The 27,925-nt window shown below is 60.4% G+C and overlaps 1 protein-coding gene across 4 annotated transcripts; it reads right to left on the bottom strand.

The window, feature by feature from the left end:
- Positions 1-761: 761 nt before the first annotated feature.
- Positions 762-26,991, bottom strand: ITGB2 (integrin subunit beta 2). Of its 4 annotated transcripts, XM_074378526.1 has the most exons (17): positions 26,913-26,991; positions 25,427-25,530; positions 15,682-15,742; positions 15,252-15,340; positions 12,737-12,917; positions 11,542-11,712; positions 11,120-11,361; positions 10,036-10,191; positions 9,172-9,267; positions 6,889-6,978; positions 5,991-6,131; positions 4,556-4,743; positions 4,233-4,477; positions 3,908-4,127; positions 3,496-3,698; positions 1,450-1,616; positions 762-1,272 (listed from the first exon to the last, which is right to left on the bottom strand). In XM_074378526.1, the coding sequence occupies exons 3-17, from the start codon at positions 15,737-15,739 to the stop codon at positions 1,210-1,212; spliced, it is 2,310 nt and encodes a 769-aa protein (XP_074234627.1). In that variant the 5' UTR covers positions 15,740-15,742; positions 25,427-25,530; positions 26,913-26,991; the 3' UTR covers positions 762-1,209. The 4 variants fall into 4 exon arrangements, with proteins under 4 accessions (XP_074234627.1, XP_074234571.1, XP_074234699.1 ...); XM_074378470.1 differs by lacking the exon at positions 26,913-26,991 and having other exon boundaries at positions 25,427-25,570; XM_074378598.1 differs by lacking the exons at positions 25,427-25,530; positions 26,913-26,991 and adding an exon at positions 18,952-21,386.
- Between the last annotated feature and the right edge of the window lie 934 nt (positions 26,992-27,925).

The following is a 27,925-nucleotide window of genomic DNA, read 5'->3' as shown; positions in this document are numbered from 1 at the left end:
TGCTTAGCATGCATGAGGTCCTGGGTTCAATCCTCGGTACCTCCATTAAGAAGAAGAATTGTATACTTTAGGGAAAAAATAAGGGCAAATATCACCTGAAAGTGTCTCTATGCTCGTGAATATAGATCCACAAACTGGCGCCCTGCACTCATACCTACCCGCCCCTCAGGTCGGTAACATGCAGGAACGGCGGCGCTGGTAGGGCTGCAGGGGGCGTTCAACACCAGGATACGGCCCTTTCCTTGGGGGCCCCGGCCCTCCCCACCCTGACAGGCCCTCGCTGGCCGCACCTGGACCCGGGCCCAAACTGAGCCTGCTGAGGTCGGCGGACACTCATGTGTCTTAGTGACCTCGCTGGGACCCCACCATGCATCACACAAGACTGGGCGGCACCTGGTCACCATGACCTCCAGGTCACCCCAGGAAACAGCACGTGAGAAACTCACTTTAAACTCTTCCGCCCAGTACCCAAGAGCAGGTGTAGACAGCTGAGAGGGTGACAGACACCCACTTTCCATCTTCCCTGTTCAGGCTCGGCAGCAGGACCCCTGTGGTGGGACTGCCCCGCCACTCCTGTTGCCCCCCACCCCCATTCTGCAAGCTGCTGGGATGTGGGGCAAGGACAGGGACAGAGAGGGCCTTGCACGGGAAACAGGGGAGGAAGGAGGAAGGAGAACACTATGCCATAGCCCAAAGTCCACGCAGACCCTCTGAGTGTGTGACAAGCAGGGGTGGGGCGCAGGGCCCAGCTCCCACGGACGCATGTGTGAAAGTTTTATTAACTTGTTTCTGTACACGAGACTGGAGACAGCATGATCAATGGGATGTCATTTCATACTCTGATGAGCTCACATATAAATAAATCTGCACTACCTTCCATCAGACTGCTGTGCTAATTTTTACAAAGGAAAACACGTGTCTAACCTCGTAAGACGCAAGCAATTCCTTTTTCAAGGTGCTATAAAAAGTCACGCGTATCAGAGGGAGGAGGCTGTCCCTTCTGATGGGTCCACACAATCATCTGGCCATATCTGTCATTTTGAGGGCAGAAGGAACAGTGGATTTTTTGTTAATGGTGAAGTTGTCAAGCGTTGTCAGCTGTGTCCACTGGGCGGGGTTGCGATCAGCCTGCTGCAGGAGATGTGGCTTGGGGATAGTCCCATCCGGGCAGTTTGAGAAGGCCTTGTCTTCACTCTTCACCAAGCACCCCTAACTCTCAGCAAACTTGGGGTTCATGACTGTGGTGGTGGCGCTCTTGAAAAGGGGGTTGTCCTGGTAAGGAAAGCAAATGTGACTTAGTGCAGGGGGGCGGGACTGGGCGGGGCGGGCGGCTTCCTGCAGGCTCTGGTTAGGGGTCAGCCGCGGGGACATCTGGGGGCTGGGGCCGGGGTGGGGCTGTGCGGGGAGGGAGACGAGGCTGCGTGAGGGCGGGGAGGGGGCGGTGCTCACGTTGTTCCACTGGGACTTGAGCTTCTCCTTCTCGAAGCGTTTGTACTCCCGGAGGTCACTCAGGTGGGTCAGGACCTTCCAGATGCCCAGCAGGAGGATGCCGATGAGCACGACCCCACCCAGGGTGCCCCCCACGATGGCAGCAATGTTGGGGCCCATCACACACTCTGAGGCAGGGAGGACACACAGGGCGTCAGGCCCTCCCCGACTCATAGGCCCTCCCCGACTCACAGGCCCTCCCCGACTCACAGGCCCCAGGCGCCCGTCCCAGTCCCTGACAGCATCAGGGCCGCAGACTGGCTCTCAGTGACACGCAGGTGCACAAACCAACCCCCGCCCTGGCCCCCAGTCAGGGAAGGCGCAGAACTGGGCACCACGCAGGCCCTGTGGTTCCAAAAGAAATTTGGAGGCCCCTTGTTTTCAGAGAAAGAAAGGGGGGCCAGGTTGCCAGTAACCAGGGCGACTCAGGGAACAGACAGCGTTCCCTGCCAGGACAGCCAATGGCCCACTCACCGGGAGCCACTGAGGCTGAGTCAGCACTTGCAGGAACCTGTCTGAGGGCCCCCGACACATCTCGTACCAGGGCTTAGGGTCGGGGACTCTACCCATGAAGGCATTCCTGGGGGAGCCAATGGCAGCATGGGGGGATGAATGGGGTGTGGCCCCAGTGCCGGTGTGGGGGCTGCCTCCAGGCTCCTCCTGAGTGTGGGGCCCCTGGATGGCAGCGCACCCTGCTTGGTCCTGGACGGAGGCACCACATTCGATGCAAGCCCCCATCTGCCTGGCTTTTGGGCTCTGGGGTTTGTGGGCGCGCCCCCTCCGTGCTGGCCTTCCCAGGGAGCCTCGCTGTCTGCACGGAGGTTGAACAACTTAGCCAGGACCTGAACCCAAATCTGCCCATCAAGTAACCCGAGGAGTGCTGTCCGCCCCAGCAGGGCTCCGCAGCCCTGGGGCCACAGGAAGAGCCTGAGGGCCACCTGCCTCCTTGGGGTCCCTATGGTGGGTGGGGGGGCTGGGAGCAAGTCTCAGACCTGCAAGTAGCCCAGGGGGACCGCTGTCCCACGTCTGGTGTGGTCACCAGAGAAGCTGGCCTCCCAGCCTGTGTGTCCTGTCCCTCTCAGCCTCTCTGAGGGATGTAGGGGGGTCGGCTACTGAGAGCTGGTGTGTCCACATGTCTCCAGGTGCTGCTTAAACCACTCCCCTCACGGGTCTGTTACTCCAAGTCCCAGTGTCTCATGCACACTTTGTCACTGTCACCCACCCAATGTACCTCCTTGAAACTGACCTCCTCCCACCCTGGGGGGGGGCGGCTGGGGATCCTCCACTTGTCACCTCCCCTCCTGATCCCACCCAAAGTTCCATCCAATAGTTGGCTCTGTCTGTGCCATCCCCAGGACCCCAACCGAGCCCTGAATCGCCAGTGGCACTTCACAGGTCTATGTCCAGCTTGTGAAAGCACCGCTGGCTCTTCTGGACGCCCAGGGGCAGCTTCCTGACCTAAGGCCTCCCAGGAGTCTCAGGGCCCCAGGAAGGGTACAGCCCAGCACCCTCGACCCTCTCTTCTCGTCGGGTAAACCCTGGTCTCAGCTGCACGGTCTTCCTCAAAGAGACCTTCTGACCTCGGGACGGCTGCTGCCAGGGTCTTTGCCCCACAGAACCTGGCTCACGTGTCTCGAGGGGCGGCCAGGGGTGTCCCCACCCCATGTCATGGGAACTTGTGAAGACTGGTTGGGTCTCTGGGTCCTGGGGCGGAACCGAGCGGCCGGTGGGCGGCAGCATCCGGGGACACTTGGTGCCACCTCCGAGGGCCCCCCCAGAGCTGGGGCGGGACGCGGGTCCACCGGCCAGGGTGGTCCCGCAGCTCAGCCCTGGGGGCCTGCGCTCCAGGGCTCGGGGCAGTGCCTCCGCGGGAGAGCCGGCCGCCCCGGGGCACGCCGGGCCAGCGAGCGTCGGGGGCGAGCGGTGCGGCGAGGACAGGTCCCGACCCCGCCCGGCCCAGGCCCCGGCAGCGGAGGGAGCGCTGCGCGCAGGCGGCTCCCGGCTCACCGCGCGTGTCGTTCACGTGCAGGTCGTAGTTGTCCCACCCGTCGCGCTGCCGCAGCGTGTAGGTCATCCAGCAGCCCTCGGAGTCGCGCTCCGTGCACTTGCGGCCGGACGCGGGGCTGGACAGCAGCTTCGTGTTCCCGCAAGCCTCGCTGCAGTTCTTGGCGAAGGGGCCGGTGCCGAACTTCAGGCACTCGGCGCAGTTGCTGCGGAGGAGCGGGGCGTGAGCGCGCGGGGCGGGGCTTCCGGGGGCGGGGCTCTGGAGGCGGGGCCTGGCCACCCGGAGCTGCGGGGACCGCAGGGGCGGTGGGGGGAGGGCCACCCGCCAGAGCCTTGGGCGCGGGGCCTGGCCTGGCAGCGGCTCTCCCGGGGGCGCGGCGGCGGCGCGAGGCCAGCGGGGCGGCGAGACACTCACGCGTAGCGGCCACAGGGCACCTGGCAGCCCGGGCATTCGACGCACAGCGGTGGCTGGTAGTTATTTTCGCACTGGCACACGTTGCAGCGGCACCGGCCGCGGCCGCTGCACTCGACGCCCTGCAGGTTGAGGCAGCCCTGCGTGGAGGAGGGGCATTGGCACGCCGAGCCCTCGAAGCCGTCCTTGCACCTGCAGGTGCCGCAGAAGCAGAGCCCCCGTTCTGGAAGACAGGAGCCAGCGCCGACTTAGCCCCGCCCGAGCCCCGCACGGGCCCCCCACCCGCCCGGGCCGCGCCCGCGGCTGACGCTCTGTCCCCAGCGCTCACTCTCGCCCCCGCAGACTTGGCCGTCGTAGCGTTCGCAGTTCACGTTGTCACACTCGCAGAACTGGCCGTAGATCTTCTTGTTGGGCACGTCGCTGGTGTGGCACACGCACTGCCCGCAGATGCAGTCCCCCAGCCCCGAGCAGATGATGGAGCTGTTGTCCTTCCGGCAGCTTCCCTCCAGCTCCTGGCTGCTGCGGCCGTGCGTCTGGCACTCGCAGTTCTTCCCAGTGTAGCCCGCATTGCACCTGACGGGAAGTGTGAGGTCAGGGTAGTACCGCCCTGCAGCGGGAGCCCCTGTGCCAACCGGGCCTCAGCCGTCTCACCTGCAGACGCCGCACTCCATGGAGCCCTTGCCGCCGCAGAGGCTTGGGTTCTGGCTGGTGTCCCGGCACCGGCACTCGCACTGGGGGAGGACCCGCACGGTCACCGTGTCCGTGAAGCCCAGTGCCCGGATGACAAATGACTGCTCTTGGATGCACTCTGTGGCTGTGACCTTCACCTGGAAGGTGATCTGCCGTGGGAAAGCAGGGCCCAGGTGAGCACGACACTGGGGTCGCAGCCCTGGTCCTATCTCCTCCCTGGGCAGCAAGGACAAAGGCACAGCCTAGCAGGTGAGGACCAGCGGCCAGGGCTCTCAGGCATGGAGGGCGCAGCCTCTGCTGGGCCCGGGAGGGAGTGGATCGAGGCGGCGTGGGGAACACAGACACTCGGAATGGCTCCTCAACTTGGGAGGAGAGACGAGGTAAGGAGGAGGTTTAGAGATGCTGGAACACAGGGGCCACAGAGCACCCCCCCCCCACTTCCTCTGGTGGCCTGGGCTTGGGCGAGAGTGTCTTTAGAATACTTGGAGTCACATATCTCTCAAGAAGGATTTTCAAGGGATTTTATAAAGGATATGTCTTTTCTCCATATAGTTTGTCCTGGAGCCCAGAAGGCTAAAACGCCAGAATCCCACAGGAAGTCCTAGTTTCTGCCTGTGGGGTTGTACTCTGACCCTGAATGCCCAAGCGGGCAGGGCAGAGTCCCCGCCACCCACACTGCACAACTGAAGCAGAAGCCAGCACTGAGCTCCAGGGAGCACCAGCTCGTCCAAAGCAAGCCTCACTGCAAATCAAGTTAAATCAGTTTCCTTCCAGTACATTTAAGACAGAGCAGGAACGTGGAGGAAGCAGTCAGCCAATCACAGACTGAATAAATTCCCGTGCGGATCACCCGGTACGGGAGGGGTATTCCAGTAAAAATTCCCACCCGGAATTTAGTAAGTCACATATTTGAAAGAATTCCAATGTGATTTAAAGATGCAAGAAAAGCAAGAATTTTGTTGAATATTACTTTACAGCTGGTCAAAGGAGAAGTTTAATTGTTATGGTTATGATACATTTAAAATAGTAGGGAAACAACCCAATGCCTATTTCTAATCATCTGTATGGCCCCTGCTTTAGCATCTTTGTCAAAAAACCAAACCAAACTACAAACATCAGGAAAATCAAACCAAAGCAGGTGCCTCACATGGAAGGAACACCCTTCTTAAGCGGGTTGCTCTGTGCTCAGTGTCTGCCCCCAGGGGGCGCTGCCAGCTTGCCGTGGTCCGTCTACACTGGCCACAAATAGTGTTTGGCCTCCTTGGAGAGGATTTTAAAAGGAGATCCGGACCCACAGTAGACTGGGCCCCCACTGCCAGTGAGGCCTGTTTGCCAGGGTGCATCTCCACCTGATGTCCCTGGGGGAGCCCCTTCCAGAGCTGAGAGGGAGTCTCACCGGGACGTTGATCTGGACACCGTCGCAGTCCCCTCTGGGCTGGTTCACCTGCGATACTCCGTTACTGCAGAAGGAGTCGTAGGTGACCTTCAGGGTGTCAGGGAGGGCGTTGTGATCCAGAAAGACTCTGGAGGACAGTTTCTGTGGGCAAAAAGCAGGGCAGTTAGGATGGTCCCACTGTCCCAGCCCTTCCTGGCCGAAGACCTGCACGCCCCTCATGCCCCTCCCTCCACCTGGGCGTCCACTGAGCGCTGGGTGGGTGCTGGGTCCTGTGCCCCATGCAGTCTGATGGCAGGGTTACCCACACCATGGCCCCCAAGATAGGCCACGTGGAGGGGCCAGACATGGAGACAGGACATGGCCCCATGAGAACAGGGGCTCACTCACCACTGAGGCCCCAGTGCCTGGCCCAAGGTGGGAGCTGAAAAAACTGTCTAAGTGAATGAGAGAGAGACACAGAGAGAGAGACAAAGAGAGAAACAGACAGACAGATAGACAAGAGGGGAGAATGAGCCACTGATGGCGGCATCAACAAAGAACCCCCGCCAGGCAGCCCTGGAGTTTGGGAGGGTCTGCTTAGGGGGGTTAGGGCTTTAACAGGGTGCAAGCAGCAAACGGATCCTCCTCTATGGGGTTCTAGCTTAACGCAGTGGCATCAGCCCACACCGTGTGCTCCCCGCAGGACCTTGGCTGGAAGAGGGCCTGGTGCCAGTGCTCCAGGGGAGGTCCAGGAGGGTCTGGCGTGGCACCCAGAGGACACAGCCGCCCTGGGGGAAGCCCAAGGGGGCCCCTACAAGGCGGGGTCTCTCCTCTCCAGACCACCCTTCTGTTGACCTGCAGGGAGATGGTGTCTGTGCTGACCACCGAGGGCCCCCAGCCAAGTGCCTGGGGGACTCACGTTGTAGGCGTTCTTGATGAGCTGGACCACGTTGCTGGAATCCTCCGAGAGCTCCCCGACCGCAGACTTGGGGATGATCTCCGTGAGCTTCTGCCAAGGAAGCACACAGGGGGTCACAGCCAGAACCCGGGTGCCGAGGAAACCTCAGTGTCCACCCGCTTTTGTAAAACCCCAGAGGGGTTCCTTCTTGTTTGTGGAATGGCTCAGAGAACCCCCACCGATTTCTCCTTGTGTTTGGTTAGGACAACACGTGGTCAGTGGCTTGCTGGCAAACGTTTAACACTCGGCTCCCAGGAAGGAAAGAGCCCGAAATTGCAGCGTTTGCCGATTTCTTTGGTCTAAATACTCCACCCTGGTTGATTTCAAGCTGGCGAAGTCGCGGAGGGCAGTGCTGGGAAGGGCGCTCATTCACCGTTAGGCGGCGACGCCACCGCACGGACAGGGCAGGCGCAGACAGTCTCAGCACATGGGTGATCATAGCACGTGGCGTAAGACCAGGGAGCGGTGAGTTCTGAGCGTGCTAATGAGTTGATATAATTTGATTTTAATGATGACTGTGTTAAACAACAAAGTGACAATTGGCTCTGGCAGGCCAGTGCCAGCTGGTCCAGGCACACCCCTGGGGTGGGCAGCCCAGAGCACCCTTTGTGCAGACAGGCCTGGGGCCAGCCTCCGGGGAATGTCTGTGCCCCCAGCTTCCTCCACCCCCGCTGAGCTCAGCTCAGGGCTCGTGCCATCTTGCATGGAAAATTGCAACATCACCGTATCTTACAGAACTGGGGGCTGGGTACCGTCCCTGCCCCAAAGCACTGCTGTGACCCCCCCAGAATGGAGTGCAGTCCCCTCCATAGAGCTTATGAGGACCGTCACAGCCTGGCCGCCACCCCCTGCTCCCCAGGCTCAGGACCCCACCAGGGCTCAGGAATATGCGCTATTTCACTTCCTCCCAGCCACCTGCTCTCTGCCCGGTGCAGGAAAACACCAAGGAGGGTCCAGCGTAAGGTACAGACTCTGGGTCTCCTTGAGCCCTCCCTCGGGAGCCCCATGAAAGGGAATCAGGACGCACAGGCTCAGAAAGGCTGGTGACCGGCCCAGGCTGTGACCCTGCCGTAGGGAGCAGGGTCTGGGGTTCGAGTCTCCAGCTTCTACCCCGTTGCCACACTGTCTTCTGGGACACGACCTCTGCTCTTAACAGCAAGTTACTGGGACCTGCTACCACCCTGTGAAGAGGGGACCGTTGTCCCAGAAGACAGTAGGGGACACGGCAGCTTTGAGACCAGACCTGCCGGCACTCAGGCAGCTCGTGAGGGTGGCCGGTCCTCACCCAGCCGCCAGCCAGCCCTATTCTGAAGGCAGCACTGTCCCTGTGGCTTGACCATCTCCCACCACCCCCCCGGGTCTCTCAAACACCTGTCCCTCCCCACTCAGTGTCCCCCGCACCCTGTCTGATCTGGGGTCTGGGAAAGCTGAGGGCAGGAGCTGCTGGTCCCACCGTGGGCCCCGGCAAGCGCCCTGCACCCCACAGGCGGGGGACAGTCGGCCAGACAGAGCAGCAGAAAGTGGAACAGGACTTATGGCAGGAGAGGGGCGGGAGACTCTCCCAGCCCATCAGAGTCCGAGAGGCCGCCCACACTGAACCCAGCACGTGAAAACACGGAACACAGCAAGTAAAACACCCCCACAGTGACCGGGAGAGAAGGAAGGAGGAATGAAAAACACTCCAGGACAAAACAAGATTCCCCAGGAGGGGAGGGGAGGGTTAGGATTAGGGTTGGGGTTTCCCACCATGGAAGAATTTGGCAATTCGGTAAAGTCAGGACAGACCCAGGGCTCCAGAGGCCGAGCAGGAAGGGCTGCCACAGGCGCCTGTGCGGCCCTGGCGCCCGCTGGCTCCCGGGTGGGAGACTGAGCTGTGCGCTGGAGGTTCGAGGGCTCTCCTGTGTGCACCTTGCACTTCCTGAGAAGCGCTGATGGCGAATGGGTGTGGGCACAAAATGAGGAAGTTTCTCTGACTTGGAGAATTGGGTCTGCAGATCCAAAAGGTTTGCTTTGTTGTCGCAAAACCAGGACGACTGGACTTGCCGGCGGGGACTCACTCCCTCTTTCATCCTCATGTCAGGGTCACGTGGCCCAAGGCGGCCTCAGCTCCTGACAGCAGCCCCGCTCCCCGAGCCTGGCCGCCCGCACACCCGGCGCAGGAGCAGAGCCCGCTGTGGTAAGCCCGCATTTCGTCACCATCTGGCTGCAATGCCCCATCCTGCCAGGTTGCTCAACCCCACTTACCTCGTACGTCTTCACCATTTTCTTAGTCACAGCAAAGATGGGCTGGATGTTGCTTTCGGCCAGTTTGTGCGCCAGCTGGCCTACAGATGGGTAGTCCTAGAGAGGGGACCCCAGTCAGATGGTCCAGGCTGTCCAGGGCGCCCGTCCGCTCCCGCCTGGTGGAAGTGACTGCCCAGGCACGGAGGCTCAGGCCTGCCTCCATCTGTTATGGGGCCGTTGCCAGTATGTTTACAAATGCGCAAGAAAATGGGATTAGAAGGGAAACGGCGGACACTGAAATAGGCTCCAGAAAAGATTAAGTTGTGACGTGCTTCTTGATCACAGCACTAAAAAGGAAGTCCCCTCGCAGACACGCGAGACACTCAGTGTGGAGACAACAGTGAACAGCATTTCGAGGGGCCGTGCTGGGTGCTGGGGAAGCACCTCTGACTCCACTGGGGGCAGGATCTCAGACATTGTCCCCAGCAGGTGGCACGTATTATCACAACTAAAGGAGGCACAATTTCAGACAGAGGTTCCCTGGAACCTCAGAGGTCACATTCTTTCCTGTCCCAGTCGGTGGGCCCCTGAAATCTGTCCACCAACATCTGCCTTGAGTCTGCAGGCTCCAGGTGGAGGACCCCTGAGTGTCCCGTCTCTAAAGTACTGTGTGCACCTGGGGTTTCCAACACCAGGGTGCCAGGCATCGCTTCACAGCCACGGGGCATCCCCAGACCAGAGAAAGTCTGCCCTCTCCATGCCCTCAAAGCGCCTTCCCTGGACCGGACCAGGCGGTGGGGTGAGCCTGCCTCCCCATGCCCCTGGGGCCCAGGTGCCTGTCCCTGTCCAGCCCTTCGCAGCCTGGGGGCGGGGAGGGGCACTCACAAACTCATTGCTGCTCTTGTACAGGTTGTCCTCCAGGTGGCAGCGCCCGTCGTTGGGGGTCAGGATGGCGCCCAGCTTCCCGTCACCCGCAAAGTGGAAGCCATCGTCCGTAGCGAACACCAGCAGCCTCGTGACGTTGCGCCAGCCGATCTCCTCCTGAGAAGAAGGCCTGCCTCAGTGTCCCCGGGGGGGGGGGCCCTGCAGACAGGAGCAGCGGGGGCGGAGCTCGGCGTGGCAGCCTGGGGGCTGGCGCCCCCACTCCTGTGTTTCTCGGGAGCAGGAGGACCAGAGACGGGACCTAGCGGCTTGACTGGGGTCCCGTGTCCAGTCCGGACTCCAGCGCCCAGGGGAGCCCGAGAAGCTCCTGCAGGGCGACACCTCCCAAGTGCCTAAGTGACGTGCGGGGCCCGGAGCGGGGCCAGACGCAGGTCTACGTTTGGAAACTGCATCCTCGGGGTCTAGTCAGCTCTGGCCTGGGGCTGCCTTCTGAGGGGACACTCCCAAGAAGAAGGGCAAACTCTTAGACGTGTTCATCACAGCAGAAAAGCCCCGCAGACACAGAAGGAAGAAACTGGTGCTGGGGGGTGGGGGTTGGAGCTGGGGCACGTCAGCAACACGCAGGTCACGAACCGCAATATCACGCAGAGATAAAAATGTGTGTCTGCCGTGCGGGACGGCGCCCGGGACCACGGACGGGCTGGGTGTGGGGGTCCAGTCCGTGAAGGTGGCGGGACCGTGTGGCTAACATTACGTCACAGATGCGGCCAGTGGGGCAGGACCATGCGGGTGGGGTCAGCAGGGGGCAGGAGGCAGACCTGCGGCCCCTTGAGCCACATGAGTGTGGAGGAGCCTGGCGAGGTCTCCCCCTCTTCCTGGAGAGGCCCTGGAAGCGAGGGTGATTCCATTGCAGGAACCGCCAGGGTGGGGCGGCTCCGCGGTCTTGCTTTACAGGATCATTTGCTTATATTCAGGCTTCAGGAGACGTGCGTGGGGTGGCAAGCTCATGGCGGAGTCTGTGGCTGTGGGGACGGAGGCTCCCAGGTCTGGGGAAGTCGGGGCCCGCCGGGGACGGATGGGGCCTTACCGGGCACGCGGCCACTTGCATCATCGCGTCAAGCCCGCCTTCAGGGGCGTCCAGGTTCCCCGAGATCAGCTGCTTCCCGACCTCTCTCTGGAACTGGTTGGAGTTGTCGGTGAGCTTCAGCACGTGCCTGAAGGTGAACGGGGGCTGGCACTCCTTCTCCTTGTTGGGGCAGGGGTTCTGCATCTTCTCGGGGTGCGTGTTGACGAAGGGCAGCACCGTCTTGTCCACAAAGGACCCGAAGCCTGGAGTGGAGGCGGGGCCGTGAGCCCGGGCTTCCCACCTCGACCCGGGAGACGGCGAGGGCCGCGTGGTGGGGGCGGGGCGCTCCGGTGACACGGGGTCTGGAGCCCCGCGCCCTGCCCTCGGGACGCGTGGGCAGCAGGCTGGCCGGGGCCCCAGGCGGCACAGGCGGGCGGCCTCACCGATGCGGCCGGACTCGGTGATCTCGTTGAGGGCCCGGAGCAGGTCGCCCCCCAGCTTCTTGACGTTGATGAGGTCATCGAGCATGGAGTAGGACAGGTCCATCAGATAGTACAGGTCGATGGGGTAGCCCTTGGCCCGCCGGAAGGTCACCGTGAACGCAGCCGCCTGGCCTGCCGCCAGGTCCGGAGGGAGTGAGGGCCCTGCCGCCTGGCCCAGGCGTCTCAGGGGCCTGCTCCCCCCAGGACCTTCAGGACTCCCCCATTCCCTGAGGCTGCGCCCACCCAGATTTGAATTTCAGATAAAGAACACGTTCCCGCACAGAAGACTGTTTGCGACAAACTGATAATAAAAAATGTTCACTGTGGGTCAGGCACCGTTGAAATCCAGGTCTACCTGGTGCCACCGGGCTCTACCCGGCCAGGCCTTCTCTTCCACTGCTGCCAAGCAAATCCATCCCATCCCGGGGAGGCCCCCGGCCATCTTGGGGACACCCTCTTCCTCCTTCCCAGCCCCTGAGTTTCTGTTCTGCGTTGTCAGGCTCCCGCTGCCCGCCCACCTTCCGCCATCAGCTCCCTGCTGGACTGCCCCTCTCAGGACGGCACCGGTGCGTGGGCGCCCAGCCCTGCCCCAGCCCATCCACCACTTCCTCCTGCTGCCGCACCACACCGCCTACTGAGGGGTGCTGGCAGGGAGCTGTGTCCTGAAAGGGGGGGCTGTGGTCAAGGCAGTCTGGGCATCGCTGACTGAACGGTTACTGCGGGGGAGGGTGTCGCTCAGTGCAGAGTGCATGCTCAGCACACACAGGGTCCTGGGTTCCATCCCCAGTACCTCCTTAAAAAAAAAAAATAAGAAAACCTAATTGCCTCTCCCCACAAAAATAAAAATAAAAATAAACGGTTACTCGGGTCCTTTGGCTACCAGACTTCCCAGAGCCTTTGCTCCGCCAAGAGCGTCCGGCCGTCGAGGGCGTCGTCCAGATGGTTTGTTCTCCCTTTTAGGGCACGGACTCAGGGCCACCGGGGAGCCCCAGCTGCAGAAGCGGGAGCTGGGGGCATCCTCCCGGGGACAGAGAGAGCAGCCCAGACTCTGGTCCCCAGCCGTCCCGAGGCCTCTCGGCCCACCGGGCGGTCTGACCTGGACACAAGGATGCATGCACCATCCAGCCGGCTCACCCCCGGCCAGGGCCAAGCCTACCTGGTCTCAGGTAGAGGGTCACTTTCTGTGGGGACAGCTGCTTCTGGCCCCCCGCCCGGTCCTCCTGGGTCTCGGCGAGGCTCTTGGGGTCCATGATGTCGTCTGCCGCACATCCCTTTACCAGCAGCTGCTCCCGTGTGTCACAGCGCACGGAGTCGGGCTCCCCTTGCCCAGAGAAGTTCTGGGTGGGCGCAGGGGTCAGGGTAGGGCAGAGAAAACACAGGGGCCACACTGTGGGTGCTGTGCGAGGCTGACCCCCCTCATTTGCTCTGGGTTCAGGACAGAAGACCCTGTGGGGGACGAGGTAGGGGCCGGACAGCCAGGAAACACGTGCCTCCCGGACGGCCCCACCACGGGGCTCCAGATCACAGGAGAGCCGGGGGTGGGCGGGTTTCTCCCCCTGCCTCCAGCAGCAGGAACACCCAAGAACCAACGTCCCGGACCCCAGGCTGACCCAGGGAGCCCTCCACGGCCATCGAGCTTCTGGCCCAGGCTTTTCAAGCCGTCAGCAGCACTGTGGTCAGAGGGCGTGGCTCTCTCCTGCAGGAGTCCACATGTCCCCTCTCAGCAGCTGGGGCGGCCCCTGGGCACCGGGAAGCCTGGCATGCAGCCTAGGGTTCTGGGCCAAGCAGTTTAGGAGGAGAGGGGCCGGAGGGGGGAGGGGTGGGGCCCCCTGGATTCTGACATGGCAGGGAGAGAGCGGGGCTGCATTCAGTGGGTCCCGCCGCGAGGCCAGAGCCTGCTGCCTCCTAGGGATGGCAGCTAAACAGGGGACTTGCTCAGAAGCACACCGACAGCTCTCTGCTTCCCTCCTCGAAAGGAGACCTGGGAAGAGTGACCCCCCTGTGCCCTGGGCCGTGCCGGCGGGGTGCGGGAACTGGGCCGTGGCGGGTGGAGCTTTCTGAGCTGCCCCTGTACCGTCTTCACTTTCGGAACCCTGCGGACTCTCTCCCTACTCGAGAAATAAAACACTCAGCAGGAATGGGGAGGGAAAAAATCCCTTAAAATGGAGTCCAGCAGAAACAATGGAACCTAGCTGTATTTCAGATGAATATGGCAAGCTCACCAAAGGGGGAGAAGGAACCCAGCCCGAGGAGGGACTTCTCCAGCCGGGACAGTGACCGCGCCCCAGGAAGACGCGACCCCCCCGCAGCAGTGGTGTGGCCAGCAACGTGGAGACCACTTTCAGGAATTGCAGGGTTCAGGAAATGGGGAAATGTACTGCGATGGCAGGGGCCAGGCTTCCCATAAAGGGGAACCGGGAACTCTCAGAGAAACGTCTGATTCTCTGGCATGAGCCAGGGGAGTCAGGACGGGCGGGGAGCGTCTGGGGGCCTCAGAGGGTGAGTGGGCTCAAGACACAACGGTGGGACAGAGCCAGCCTGGGGGTTCCCGGTGGCCAAATGGGGAGCGATTTGAGCATCAGAATGACAAAACGAAAGTGATGGGTTGTAAACTCCTGCAAAAACTAAACATCGATGGGTCTATATGGAGAAGAGAGACCAAGGGAGGGAGCCTGGGGGAAGGAGAAGTTGTTCCTGGCCATCCGAAGCCATCAGGACTGGAGAACAGGAGCGTCGCCGTGTGGCAGCCATCCCGGGGGTGAATGATTCAGGCGCTTGTCCCCAGTGGACGCTGGAGTTAGTGGGTGTAAGCTCGGTGGGAGGCAGAGTATTTCCTGGCCCCAGAGTATCTCCCCACACGTTACCTGCTTGCCCTTCTCCCAGAGGGCCTTAAGAGTAAAACACGACATTACTAAGGACAACAGAAAGTTAAATTTCCAACAGGCACTTGCCCACGCGTCCACATCCTGAGAGCCTGAGGGCGGACCGCCGGCTGTGGGCTACGCGGTCTGCCTGGTGGCGCAGGGAGCTGGGGCTGCCCCCCCCACACCCCCACAGCATGCATCCCCCCGGGGGTCCCTGGCCAGGGCTCCTGCCTCCACGGTGGTGGTTTGCTTTCAGCTGGTATCATTCAACAGTGGATTTCAAGAAATGAGAGTTCGAAGGTACATTTTCTGATGAAGAAAAGGGACTAAGGTAAAAACGACGTGCGAGCCTGGACCACGCTTGGGCCGTTCCACCCACCCCTGTCTCAACCCAGGACCGTTTTGCACCGGCTGCATCAACGTGTGACTTTGGTATTTCTTTTGCTTACTGTTTTTTTAGACACAAACCCATATACTGAATGCTTAAGGATTCTTACTATCTGAATTATTTAAAATACATTTTACAATCTATCTTTAAAGAAAAACAGGCCTGACCCAGTGGCTCCACTCTTGGATCTGCCTCCACCAGGCTGCCCGGGGACGAGGCTGTGTCTGCCCATCTGTCTCCCTGACAACGCTGTGTCCCTGGGCTGTTTCTGTTCCACCAGAAAGCAGAGGGGTCAGGCTCCGGAGGGTGGCAGCCTCAGAGGCAGAGAAAGGGGTCCAGCCCAAGGGGCGGGTAGAGGGAAAGGGCAGGCCAGGCATGAGGACCCTCAGGTGGCTGGTGCTGTCCTGTGTGGTTCTTACCAGCTTCTGGCACCAGGCGCAGCCGGGGCCCGACTCGATGCAGTCCCGGCAGGTGCTAACTTTGTACTTGGTGCACTCCTGGGACAGGGCTGGGGGAGAGCGGGCAGGCTGGTGAGCAGGGCTGCGGCGTGTCCTGGCTGACCGCCACCCCCCCCCCCCGAGCCAGCAGGCCCTCTGGGGGCTGCGATGACCAGTGCAGGGCCTGAACGGATGACCAAGCCTGCTCGCAGGGGTGGGTGGAGAAGGAGGTTCAGCAGGAAGGCCAGGAAGAGGGGGGAACCAGGGCCTCCCAGGAGGGGTCTCCAGGAGGCTGGGCCCCACATGGGTCCTACGCAGAGGCGCCGAGGGGGTCATCCCTCGGCCTGGGGTGTGCTGGGGCGGGTCCCACTCTTCCCGACCTGGACCCGGAATGTGCCCCTGCAAGACTTACCTGACGTGAAGGCGAGCAGGCCCACCAGGAGGAGCAGCTGGGTGCGCTGGGGCAGCATGTCCTGTGGAGGAAGGGGCTTGGTGACAGGGCCTCTGGCCCCAGGCTCTGGGCCGGGAGACACAGAGCCCGTCCCTGCTGCTGTGGGGCACTTAGCATGGGGTGGGATCTGCCTCCCCAACTGTCCTACCACGGGGCTTTTCCACCTGCAGGGGAGGAGGCCTAAACGCTGAGCCCCCCGGCCTCCTAGGATGAGCAGGGAGCTGGCCTCTTGCCAGTGATACACAGGTGCACACGCCCACCACACACACCACACACACACACAGGCTCTCACATGGCGCCGCATGCTCTGGGCCAGGGCCTTGCGTGGCCTTCGTGGCCCTGAGTCCTCAGTGAATTGAGCTGAGCTTAGAGGAGAGACTCGGTTGGCCCAGGCCTCCTGGCAGGAGGCAGAACCAGAACTAGGAGCAGATGCGAACTCGGAGCACTTTCCGGCACCAGGACTGTGCCAGCTGGCCCCTGGGCGTCCTGCAGGCCGGGTGAGGAAGTGTACCCAAGCAGGCCCTTATGGGGCCTTCTCAGGAGAGACACCCCCCACCACCCCATGTCCTCTGCCTGCCTCTTGTTAGTAGGAAAACTGTACGCCCCAGGCCTCCCCTGAGTCACAAAAACCTGGCTAAAGAATTAATGATTAAAGGGATGTGAACATGTAGTGACAAAAGTCGCAGCTGGGCCGGAAGCACTGGTGACAATTTAAACAATAGATCAGCCACGTGGCAGTCACAGAACCTTTAGCTCCTCCCTAAGGTGCCTATGTAACAGTGTCTGACACACACTCCCGAGCGGCTCACAGACGCTAAAACCCCGCCACGTGGAAGAAGCTAACTGCACGACGACCATGAGCACGCAGCCCCCAGACCTCCTGGAGCCCGAGGATGCACAGTTCAGCCCCTCGGATGCTGCCCTGGGACCCCCGTCAGCCAGCCAGAACTGTGCGTGGGCTGGTCGCACGCCTCTGGCCCCCCTCCCCCTTTGCCTTAGAAGCCCTCCTCTGAACCCCGCCGGGGAGGGGAGCCCGGGTCTTTGATCGTGAGCCGCCAGTTCTCCTTCCCTGGGCCTGCAATACACCTTTCTCTGCTGCGAACCCCGATGCTCTGGTTAGCTGCGAGCACAGGAGCTTGGGCTGGCCGGCAGAAGGGCTTGCAGAGCCACCGCCCTCCTCGTCCCAGGCCACCAGCTCTAGGCAGCCACTGTTTCATTTTCTTATTTGACACCTGCCGTCCTTAACAATCCAGTGCCTGGAGCCGGGTTGGGGGAGGGGACAGGGCATTTTGCCATCACTGACCGGCCCTGTTATTCCCAGAGGCAAGATCACAGGGCAGGACTGGAAGCCTGGCATCCTGGTTCTGGTTCTGGTCCTTGGAGGCAGTGGCAGCACCTTCAAACCGGCTGCCCGCTGCGCAGGAGCCAGTGAGGGCGGCTCCACCCTCGTGGAGAGGATGCCCCGAGGGACCCAGGCTGGGCCCAAAGCAGCAAACCTCCTGCAGATCAGCTCCCCGGACGGGTGGCAGGGCTCCTGGGCGACCGGGTTTGAGAACCATGTAGGGCTGTAGCCTTTTTATCTGACACCAAGAGGGTGGAGAGGGTGCTGAGAAGCCAGCAGACAGGAGGTAGCAGGCAGGAAGGGGTGTGTTTTATCAGAAACCAAGATCAACACAGCTCACCCTGAGTGTAATTCGAGTGCCAGCTCCTCTCCCCATCGCCCTCCCTGATGCTGGTGGGCCAACAGGGTGGCCTCAGGGTTCCAAATCTGAGCGGGCAGCCCTGGGACCAGCAGTGGCTCCATCCCAGGCCTGTCTGTGTGGAGGACCACATGGCCCCTGCTGTGGCCTGCCGGCCCTGGGTGAGCCTGGAGGCGGGTCTTGCCCTCGCCTCTGCTCTCCTGTAACCCCTGCATCTGTACCTGGGGCTCTGGCTGGAGGAGGACCTCCGGGGCTCCCATGGCAGGGTCCCAGTGCTTAGAGGCCCTGTCCAGCCCCAGTTTCTGACTTTTTGGAGGTGACCTTGCTCCTGGGTTCCCACCAAGATTATAATCAGGAGCTAGAAGTGTCAAAATAGAACCCTGGGCCCTTCCTGTTGGGGCCAAAAGCAGAAGTTACACCCTGCCCTGACTTCCGGGGTCGCAGAGTGGGAGCAGGGGAGGCGGTTTCAGTTCACTCCAAGCCTCCCCATTTGTGAAAGCCCTGGGTTTCCCCACAGCGGGGGCACGGGGCTCAGGCTGAGGGGCCCCCAGATTCTGCAGCTTGACTGCCTGTGGGGCCCTGTGCGCCCACCGACCCCTCGGCTGCCCTGGCACTGCCCCCCATGCCTGGTCCAGATGCCCAGGGCAGCACCCCCACCTCTGAGGCAGAGGTGGCTCTGAGTAGAAGGTGGGGAGCCTCCACCCCAAGCGCCTCACCTGTGCACTTGGCCCAGTTCTGGGGGAGGCCCGACATACACAGCTCTACACACTCCCCTGTAGCCACCGACCCCAGACGGTCACGACAACCAGCATGTGAACTCCCGGGTCCTGGCGTGGGGGTGTCCCCAGGCGGCAGCAGGACGTGGACTGGGGCCCGTCACACATGGCGCACCTCCCACGCAGAGGAGGGTGCACCTCGGTTGGGGCAGGAGGGCAGGAGGCCCCGCAGGCAGTGGGGGCGGGGGATAGGCTGCCCACCCCAGCGTTGCTCCTCGCTCCTCACTTCAGCACTGGGACGGCCCCACCCCAGCCCCGTGTGCCCACTGCCCCTCGGGGGCAGGACGCCCGGGCACGGCAGCTCTCGGAGCTCCGAAGGTGGGCAGACGGGAGCCCGAGACACGGAGCCTGGAGGCCAGCCCTGCCCTTGGCCACGGTGAGTGGGGCCCCCAGTGGGCAGGGGCGCAGTGGACGAGCCTGGCAGCCGGGACTGGCCCTCGGGGCCTGGGGCCTGGTCTGAAACCAGCATGGCGGAGCCTCTCAGACCTGGGCACCCAGGGGCTGTCCTGGGGCCTGGCTCCCAGACAGCGCGGGGCAGTGGCCGTGCCCGGGCCACAGGCTGCCTCTGTGTGCCTGGAGGGGCTCGCGGGCCTCCCCCAGCTCTGGGGAAGGACGGGCTTGGAGGACAGGCCATGTAGCTCGGCCCGCGCCGGCCCTCGACTCAGCAAGGAGGCCAGCCCGAGAGCAGGGAGGAGAGCCTGGTCCTGCGGAGCCCCCAGGTGCCGTGTCCCCGCATCTATGCATGGGCCCCTCACCTGGACTCAGGGTGCAGAGCCCCAAGTGTAAGGTGGCTTGAGAAACCCAGGGCCCCACCGGCCCCTGAGGACTTTCATCAGAGCTGCCCTTGAACTTGGCCCTTCTCGGTAGGGGAGCGCTGGTGCGACGGAGCTGAAGTGCAGGAAGTGGCTTGTCACCCCCTCCTGGCGGCTTCTCTGAGACCTCGGGTGCCCCTCCCCACGTCCTGAGGGCATCACCCTTTGTGCTGATTGGAGCTCTGAACGCCAAGGTCCCAGACTCAGGAGCAGCAGTAGAAAATGGGATGTGTTCCTTCCAAACGCCAGAAAAACCACGGTCCATATTTGGTAAAAGATAGAAGAAAAAGAGGAAATATTAAAAAGATAAGTCTGAACAAGAGGTGGAGGACGCTGGGTGTCTGACCCAGGGTCAGCTGGCATTGGGTCAGGCTGGTCGGAGACGAGGCTTTGCCACAGTGCAGACCCTCAGACGAGGCCCCACTGACCATCGGGATTTGCACCAGAGCCTGCCCGTGGCTGCCCAGGCTCAGGTCCTCAGCCCTTCTGGTGCAGGCTCACAGGAGGCACGGCCAGCAAGCGACAGGGGACTGAAGGGAAGGCGGGGTCAGGTACTCATCCCAGGAGTGAAGGACTCAAGGCTGTTTCATGTAGAAAAAAGCCAGAGTTTACAATGGAGCTAAAGTAGAAATCAACCTTTTAAAACCAAAAGACAGAGCAGCAAGATGTGGTCGTTCCTGCTTTGTGTAAAGACATGAAAGAATTGGACAGAAGCTGGTTTTGGGGGGCTGGAACACCCCACTCCCGGGTCCCAGAGTTTCCAGACAGACCCGGGGGCCGAGGAGAGCAGAGAGGACAGAGGAGGATGCACCCTGCACGTTGTCTGAGCCTGCACGCTCGCGGCCCTGCAAAACCCCCTTCCCGTGAGCACCACTGCTCGCCGTCCGTGGGGTCTGGTGGCAGAACTTTTAGGGCCACGGTTTCTGAGGAAGTGGAATCAATGAGACGCATGCCCCGCCCCCCAACTAGAAATTTTAAAACACTTTGCAAAACACCCATTAAGTCCAAGAGGAAATCAAAATACTTACAGACACTTTAGAAAGGAGACAGCACCGCACTCTCTGCTCAGCGTGAAGAAAACCTCTGCTCCAGGTGGAGACAGAAGACTAGTGCCCTAAAGTCTTCCGCGGTGGACGGGAAGAGTGATGCTACCGGCGCAGATGGAGGGTTCAGGACGAGACAAAGAGCCACGGGGCGAAGGAAATAAGGTAAAGGACACAGGAAACAGACGGACAATGGCAGAAGTTGACGAATCAGAAAACAAACAGAAAGCTACTGCTGATAAACGCATCAAAACCTGTGTCTCACGCCAGGAACTGACACACTGTAACTGACTAAACTTCAATAAAACAATGAAAGTAAGAATTGTATTAAATTTAAAAAACCCACCCTGTTTCTCAGGGAAAGCAGCAACGAGGCAGGTAGCCTGGGACGGAGCGCGGCAGAGCCACCGGGGAGCCTTGCGGCGGCCGCAGCGCGCTGCCTCCTGGCCTGCAAAAGGCGTCGAGAGGCTCGGGGCAGCGTCGGGTGACCCCGGCCCTGGTGCTCGGCGGCCGTAGGGAAGGCCAGGGCCGCGCCCTCTCCACGCCGGGGCCATGGAAATTCAGTTTTCGGAAATGAAAGGATAAAAGGGATAGAAGAATGGGTATCTCAGAGTAAGGAACCCGGAGCATAAAAACGAAAGGAGAAAATGCTGAGAAAACAGACTCAAAACTAATTTTTTGCGTGAAAAACGGACTGGATGGAGAGGTTGGCTGTCCGTCTCGTGCGGAAGGCGGCGAGCGACCTTCGCCTCCAGGGTCTCAGAGTCAGTCACAAAAGCCCGCGCCCCACGGGCCAGGCGCATTTGAGAGGCCGCCCCGGCGGGTCACCGGGCGCCCAGGCGGATGACCGGACTGCAGCCCGGCTGTCGCCCGGAGCGCGCCTTCAGCGCCTCCGGCGTGCACGCGGTAGGTCCCGCCCCGCACGGAAACGCGTGGACGGCCGCCCAGGGTGGCCCCACCTTCACGGTAAGGAGTCAGTGTGAGGGAACGGAGCAAACGTGAATAAGCCGAGGGGCCCTGCTGCGTCCGGGCGGAGGAATCACACGGGGTTTTCAATTTTCTTCGTTAGTGCTGTTCGCATTTTCCAAATCTTATACAATAAACATCTACAATGATGTTTGGTTTAATCATACATTTAAGAAAACCGGAATTCCGTGGTGGTTGATGAATTGCTCTCAAGTTTCTCTAGATTCTCAAAGCGGTCAGTTTTTCCTCTCTTACTGGTGACATCTCTGAGGACAGTCACTCCTGGCTGAGACGCCTGCTCGTCAGCCATCCAGTCACTCGTTAGCTCAGGGAACGAGGGCCTGTCTGTCTCCTCCCCGGGCCCTGCTCTCCTGGATTCTAGGGCTCCGGCCTCTACCAAGCCAGACCTTGTAGCACCCCGACCCGTCCTTCCCCCCGAATTTCCCGGACATGGGAAGGCCCCACCTCTGCAGATGACACCGCAGGGCCACATCCAGGCGATTTAAAAGGGAGTTGGCGGGAAGCGCTGCTCCCGTGGGGCTGCCTCTGAGCACCTCCAGCCCCTGGAGCACCAGGAGGGAGCACGTGCCTGCGCTCAGGGAGGCACTGGGTGGCCCGCTCTCCCCAAGGCCCGTCAGGCAGGATCCCCAGCTTTGTAACAAGGAGGCTGGCCTCGGCCCCTGACCTGAGCTCCTCAGCCAGCCAGGGACTCCTCGGGACGACTTCAGTCACAGCCCAGTGGCAACACCCCCTGAGGACCCCCTCCCTGGAAGCTTCCAGAGCAGAGGCAACAGGCCACGTGTGTGCAGAGCTCCCTGCATCTCAGACTGGCCAGATCAAAGCATCCAGGACCCCCGGGCCCACACCTTGTGCCGAGGGGAAAGGGGGTGAGATTTGCTCTGTGACATCTCCTGGCCAGAGGCCGGTGGCTGTGGGGGCCTGAACACAGTGGTGGGGTGACAGCAGACACGGCCGATCTTCATGGGGAGCTTCGGCCAGAGGACAGTGGTTCCTGCCAGACAGCCACTCAAGTCTCTAGGTGCCAGAGGTCCGGGGCTGGGCATTGCCACAGCAGCCACCCCACAGGCCTGGCCGCACTCTGCGTCACGGCCTCAGCCCATCCGCAGCCGCCATGGGGGTGGACAAACCTGCTCCCCAGTCCTAGGGCTGGCTCTGAGAGGGTCCACCTCGGGCCCAGGCCACAGAGAGAGATGCCGGGGCTGGGGCCACGTCAGCCTGACTCCAGGGCTGATGCCCTCACGTTCACTCCCAGCTGCCCAGGGACTGTGGACGGGTCACTTCACCTTCTGGGCCTCAGCTCCCTCCCTTGTCACAGAGAGCCAAGTGGGCCGTGATGGTGAAACTCATGTGGCAACTCAGCTAGGCCACAGTACCCAGATATCTGCTCAAACTCTGGTCTGGATGTTGCTGCAAAGGTACTTCTTAGACGAGATTGCCATTAAATCAAAATAGACTTTGAAGGATGAACTGGGAGTTTGGGATTTGCAGATACTAACTGGTATATATGAAATGGATAAACAACAGGGTCCTATATTGAAACCATTCATATTAAAACAAACAAACAAACAAAAAACCCCAACAGAATCCTGCTGTATAGCACAATGCTTTATAATATCCTATAATGAAAAAGAATATGAAAAGGAAATATATAAGTGTGTGTGTAACCAAATCACCATGCTGTACAACAGAAATCAGCACAACATTGTGAACCAATTATACTTCAATTAAAAAATAAGTTAAATAAAGGAGCACAGCTAGCCTCAAAAAAAAAAAAAGACTTTGAGAAGAGCACATTGCCTCCAAAATGTGGGTGAGCCTCATCTAATCAGTTGAAGACCATAAGAGAAAACAGACTGAGGTCTCCTGAGAAGGAAGGAATTCTGCCCCCAGACGGCCTGCAGACTCAGGCTGCAACATCAACTCTTCCTGGGTCTCCAGCCTGCCCTGCAGGTTTTGGACTTGCCAGCCTCCCTGATCACATAAGTCAATTGCTCAAAATAAGTCTGTGTATACACACACACACACACGCACGTCCTGTTGGTTCTGTCTTTCTGGAGAATGCTGACTACTACACACCCCAAGATGAGCACCCAGGCTTGGGAAAGCTGCTAGTGGTGTTTTTAACACCCCTTCGTAGCTGAGGTGGGTGGGCAGACTCACGGTTTCCTGCTTCATGTGTTCTGGAGGTGGCGAGGGGACCCAGCTCCTGTTTATCTTGCCCCGATCAGAGCCACGTGGTGGTGGCATCCCACCACCCAAGCCCGTGTGACACCACCTCAGACCTGGGCCGCATAAAGGGTCTGGGGAGCAGGGAGCCCAGTGCCCGGGAGGGATCATGGAGGAGACGGAGGTGCTGGCTCCCTGGCGTCACCAGGACACCCTCAGCTTTACCAGGGCAGCCTGGGCCAAGCAGGAAGGCCTCCCCAGGTCACAGGCTGGGCAGCTCAGGGACTTGACCGCACCTGCCGCATCACCAAGACGCCCGCTCACCAGCAGCAGGAGCAGCCAGAAGCCCCCAGGCCCGTTAAGGCCCCCCTCCCCCAGCAGCCTGCCCCGCCCTGGGGAGAAGCTGGGGGTTGGAGCTGGAGGGCTCTTTCCGAGCATCCCCGAGCCGCCTGGGCCGGCCCACTGCGCTCTGAGCCGCCTGCCTCTGAGATGCAGGCAGACTCCACCCGCCTGACCGTGACCCTGTGTGCAGGGACGAGGCCTCAGCAGCCAGGCAGAGGACGGGAAGGCAGCACGGCTGGGACAGGCAGGTCATGGAGGTGCCTCCATGGGCCAGAACCAGTGCCCTATCTTAGGTCCACTTTGTGCAAAGGGAAAACGGACGGTGATCACCCAGCCCTGTCTGCCTAGTGTTGTCACAGGGACATCAGGAGTGGACTTCCTAGCACCGGTGGAGAGCAGCAGAACCAGGCTTCTCAGAGAGGCCTGGCCGTCCCCACAGGGTGAGCAGTGTCACTGACCACCTGCAGCCACCCCGGGACACTGCCTCAGGTGGGACCAGGGGACACCCTCAGTGACAGGTGTGCAGAGCGGTGGGGCACCCTCAGACTCTTTCCAGAGCTGGTGGGGCCTGAGCCCCCCAGGGCCCCATCTCTGCTGCCCTGTCTACGGGGCAAACACCTCTTCACGGCCCTGTTACCTGCGGAGCACGGCCTGGGCCGGAGCTGACCCTGCTGGACCCTCTGGACACAGGCACAGCTTGTCCGCAGGCCCCGTGTCTCTCCCCCCAGGGAAGTGAGTCTTGAATTATAATTCAGCTTGAGTCAGCTGGGGTGTAAACCACTGGCCCATTTCACAGATGGGAGGCCAGGCAGACTGCCCACTTCACACCCTTCCGGAAAGGGTGCAGGCCAGCCTCTCCCACCCCTGGGCGGCGGTGCCTTCTCTGCTGGACTGGCAGTGTGCCCTCGTGAAATCTCCAGGTAAGAACTGCAGCTTGTCCCGGGCCAGCTGTGTGTCTGCACAGGGTCAACTGACGACAGCTGCAAGCAGACAGCCCACCCCAGTCTCAGCTCAGAAAGCCCACCAGCAGAGAGGCGTCCGGGCGCCCCGCCCAGCCTGTCGCAAAACGTACTGACTGCCCCCTGTCAGGGCAAAGCCCAGGGACAGCCGTGAGCCCCACTCCGGACACTCGTGCAGGTCCCTGGACGTGGTTCACGTCTCCCACTCCCAGGGGAGCAGGCCTCCAAGGGCCTGGCTGTGGGGAGGATTAGGTCACACACCTGACGTTGGTCCCCCTAAAACTCCACTGTCACCCAGCGTTTGCACATCGTTAGGCCAGAGCGCGTGAACCTTCAGGAATCTGAGAGAAACAGCAGACCTGCCACCAAGAGACTACACCACACACACGCACACTCACCGACAGTCCCGTGCAGAGACCTGCTGGAGGGTGGAACCCCCCCACCCCATGGCAACAGCGGAGACGTGGACAGAGGAGGGGGACTGCTCAGACAGGAGAGGCCAGCCCCGGGAGCCTCCTGCACAGCCGGGGTGGGGGCGTGCCTGCCCCCCAGCCTCCTCCTGGCTCTGCCAGGCCTCGCAGCCCCCATCTTGGGGCCTTGGCAGTGTCTGGGGCTTGTTGAGAGACCGGGGAGCTGAGGCCTGTGGGCTGAGCCGCAGCCTCCCGCCACGCAGGGGCTGTCCCCTCGGTGAGCTCGCTCCTATCACCCAGCCATAGCTCTGCCCGTGGGGCCAGGACCTCCTGTCACCACGTCTGAGCTCGAGGGGTCTGGAGCGGCGATCCCAGGGCGGGCGACACAGACCAGGGCCACCGGGGCCCCTGCCGGCTGGGCCCCTTGGAGCTGCTTCCTAGGGGAAGAGCCCCAGGGCTGAACGCTCCCTCCAGAAACGCCAGCCTGGCCCCAGGGGCCCGGCCCACTCACCGCCTGATGTCCTGGAGACCTGGCGGGGCGTCCGCGTGGGCTGCGGCTCCACCTGTAACCAGCCTGGTGCAGGCACGTCTGGAGGACTCAGGCCGCCAGGGACCCTGCAGTGGAGGCACGACACTTCCTGTTCAAGTCAGCAATCTGGAGGAAGTAGTTACATGGGGCGATTACACCACATTTGCCCCATCCAGCCCAGCCCCCTTGTCTGCGCTGACACAGGGAGTGACGAGGACACGCCATCCCCATACCCGCTCGCGGCGAGAAGCAGAGCAGTTGTGAGAGGGGCGGTTTGGGACCAGGGCCTCCAGGGGCACCTTGGCACTCCCCTGCCCACTGAGGGGGTGGCTGTGCCCTGCAGGGGACGAAGAGCCACAAAGGGCAGAGTGGGATGGGGGCAGCGCTCCACCCGGCCTGCAGACTGAGCACACAGGAGGGGAGCAGGCACCCATCAAAGAAGTGGCCAGCAGGCACTGGGGAGTCCAACTTGGATGGTGGAAATAAAAAAGTCTCACATGGATGAAGGGCAGAATGACAGACACTGGAGAATGAACCAGAGAGCAGGCGAGGGCATCAGCTCAGGAGGACAAGTGGGTGCTCAGCATCCCGCTGCCGCAGGGGATCGAGGACAGGGAACAGCGAGCAGAGGGAGGGGAACGGAAGAAAAGCTCCAGATCGGAGACAGAGAGAACCCAGGCGAAGAGGCCACTGCATGAGTCGGGAGGAAGGAGAAGGTTCCAGGGAGGGAGGGTACAGCTCAGTGGTAGAGCACGTGCTTAGCATGTGTGAGGTGCTGGGTTCAATCCCCAGTGCCTCCATTAAATAAATAAACCTAATTACCTTCCCTGCCAAAAAGAAAAAAAAATTTGAAAAGGTTCCATAACTGGGTAAATTCTGATGCTAGCACAGAACAGTAATGATAAGAAAATGCCACAGATTCAGGGGGACAGAGACAGAGAGCAGGCGAAGGGGCAGGACTGCGCCGGAGGGAAGCGAGGGGAAGGGGAGACACTGACTGACTACACCCACAAAGAAGCAAAAATCAGGGCTCTTCAGAGGAACCGGGACTCAGATGCAAACCACCCCAAACTGTGTTGGAAAGACACACTCCAGAAGTAAACGACAGACAGATGGGAAATCCAAGAGGCACCCAAGGGCAGGTGAAGCAGAGGTGACCAACCGAGTAAGTAAAAATTGTTAAACCCGAGTACCCATTGATCTTTAAATCGTGGTAAAAATATTAACAATCTGAAAAAAAAAATCCGAGAGGCACAGAAGAGGCGACCAGGGGAGCGGGCCGCTGTTTCTGATGCTCATCGATGGATGTTTTAATAGGAAATATTCAATTTTATATGTGACAATAATTAAAAGTCCCCTGAAAAACAGAAGTGGGAAGTGTACGTCTGAAAAAAGAACATGACAACTTTGTTTTAAAAAGGCAAGGGAAATAGAGCAAGCGAGAAAGAACTGTGACTTAAACACGCACAACAAGACGTCAGGAACGATTTCGCACGCTGCGCGGACGCCAGAGCCCCAGGGGCACGCACTCGCTGTCCACAAGTAAACGCCTTGCTGAGCCTGAAAAATAGAACAAGTTCCAATTCAGCATTCCCCTCCAGGGCGTTCCTCTCACGGATGATTTCAGTAAACACCCTGAGAAGGAAGGGCGTGCTCAGAACGGCCCCGTGTCATGCCCACGTGTGACATTGGATGGAGCCATGACGGTCACCGGCTGAGGCGCCGCAGAGGCACGCCGCCCACAGGCGCGTGCTGCCGGCTGGCCTAGGCCTCGGGTGAGACAGCAGCAGAAATGAGATTGTCATGAAGGAAATAAAATAAAAACGATTTTTTTTCTTGAAGCCAAGTCAGATCAATGATTTAGATCGAACGGCCAGTGTCTAGGAACAACGGGGCGGGGGGAGGGGTTTATAGACATCGCAGGGACGCGATGAGCAAAGTCCAGGCTGGAGCCACCCCCCCTCAACGAAGACAAACATTGGAGTGTCAGAGAGGGGATGGGGTGCGGGAGCCCATAGATGAGAGGCTGAAGAGACTGTCCGCCAGTCACAACACACGGACCATGTGATATCAAGAAATTACTGTACATGTTTTTAGACATTAAAGGTTTTGTGATTATGTTAAAAAAAAAAGTGTCGCCTTTTAGAGTCTTGTGCTAGAATGTTTACACATAACAGGACATGATGCTTTGGATTTGCTTCCAAATAATCCGGGGTGGGGAGGGCGTGGGGAGGGCTGTGCAGAAGACAAGGCTGGCCGCGTTGAGCACTGCTGAAGCCCACGTCGAGGGCCTACGCGCTTCTGAAACGGTGCTGCCTGCTTCTGCATGTGTGTGAAATTTCCTATAGTAAAAGCATTTTTTTTTAATTTTAAAAAGAAGTGTAAAGTTGTTTAATGGGAGAGAGTTTCAGTTTTGCAAGATGAGAAAGTTCTAGACGTTAGTTGCACCACAATGTGAGTATGTTTAATAGTACTGAACTT

This window comes from Camelus bactrianus, chromosome 1 (genome assembly GCF_048773025.1).
Source record: "Camelus bactrianus isolate YW-2024 breed Bactrian camel chromosome 1, ASM4877302v1, whole genome shotgun sequence".
Lineage (NCBI taxonomy): Eukaryota > Metazoa > Chordata > Mammalia > Artiodactyla > Camelidae > Camelus > Camelus bactrianus.
Note: the sequence above shows the minus strand (reverse complement) of the source record. Positions and strands in the feature narration are given on the sequence as shown.

Coding starts and splice junctions, on each gene's coding strand:
- ITGB2 (XM_074378410.1), bottom strand. Junction 4,744..5,990: donor GTGTCCAGATCAACGTCCCG/GTGAGACTCCCT, acceptor TTCCCACGGCAG/ATCACCTTCCAGGTGAAGGT. Junction 4,128..4,232: donor CCAAGTCTGCGGGGGCGAGA/GTGAGCGCTGGG, acceptor CCTGTCTTCCAG/AACGGGGGCTCTGCTTCTGC.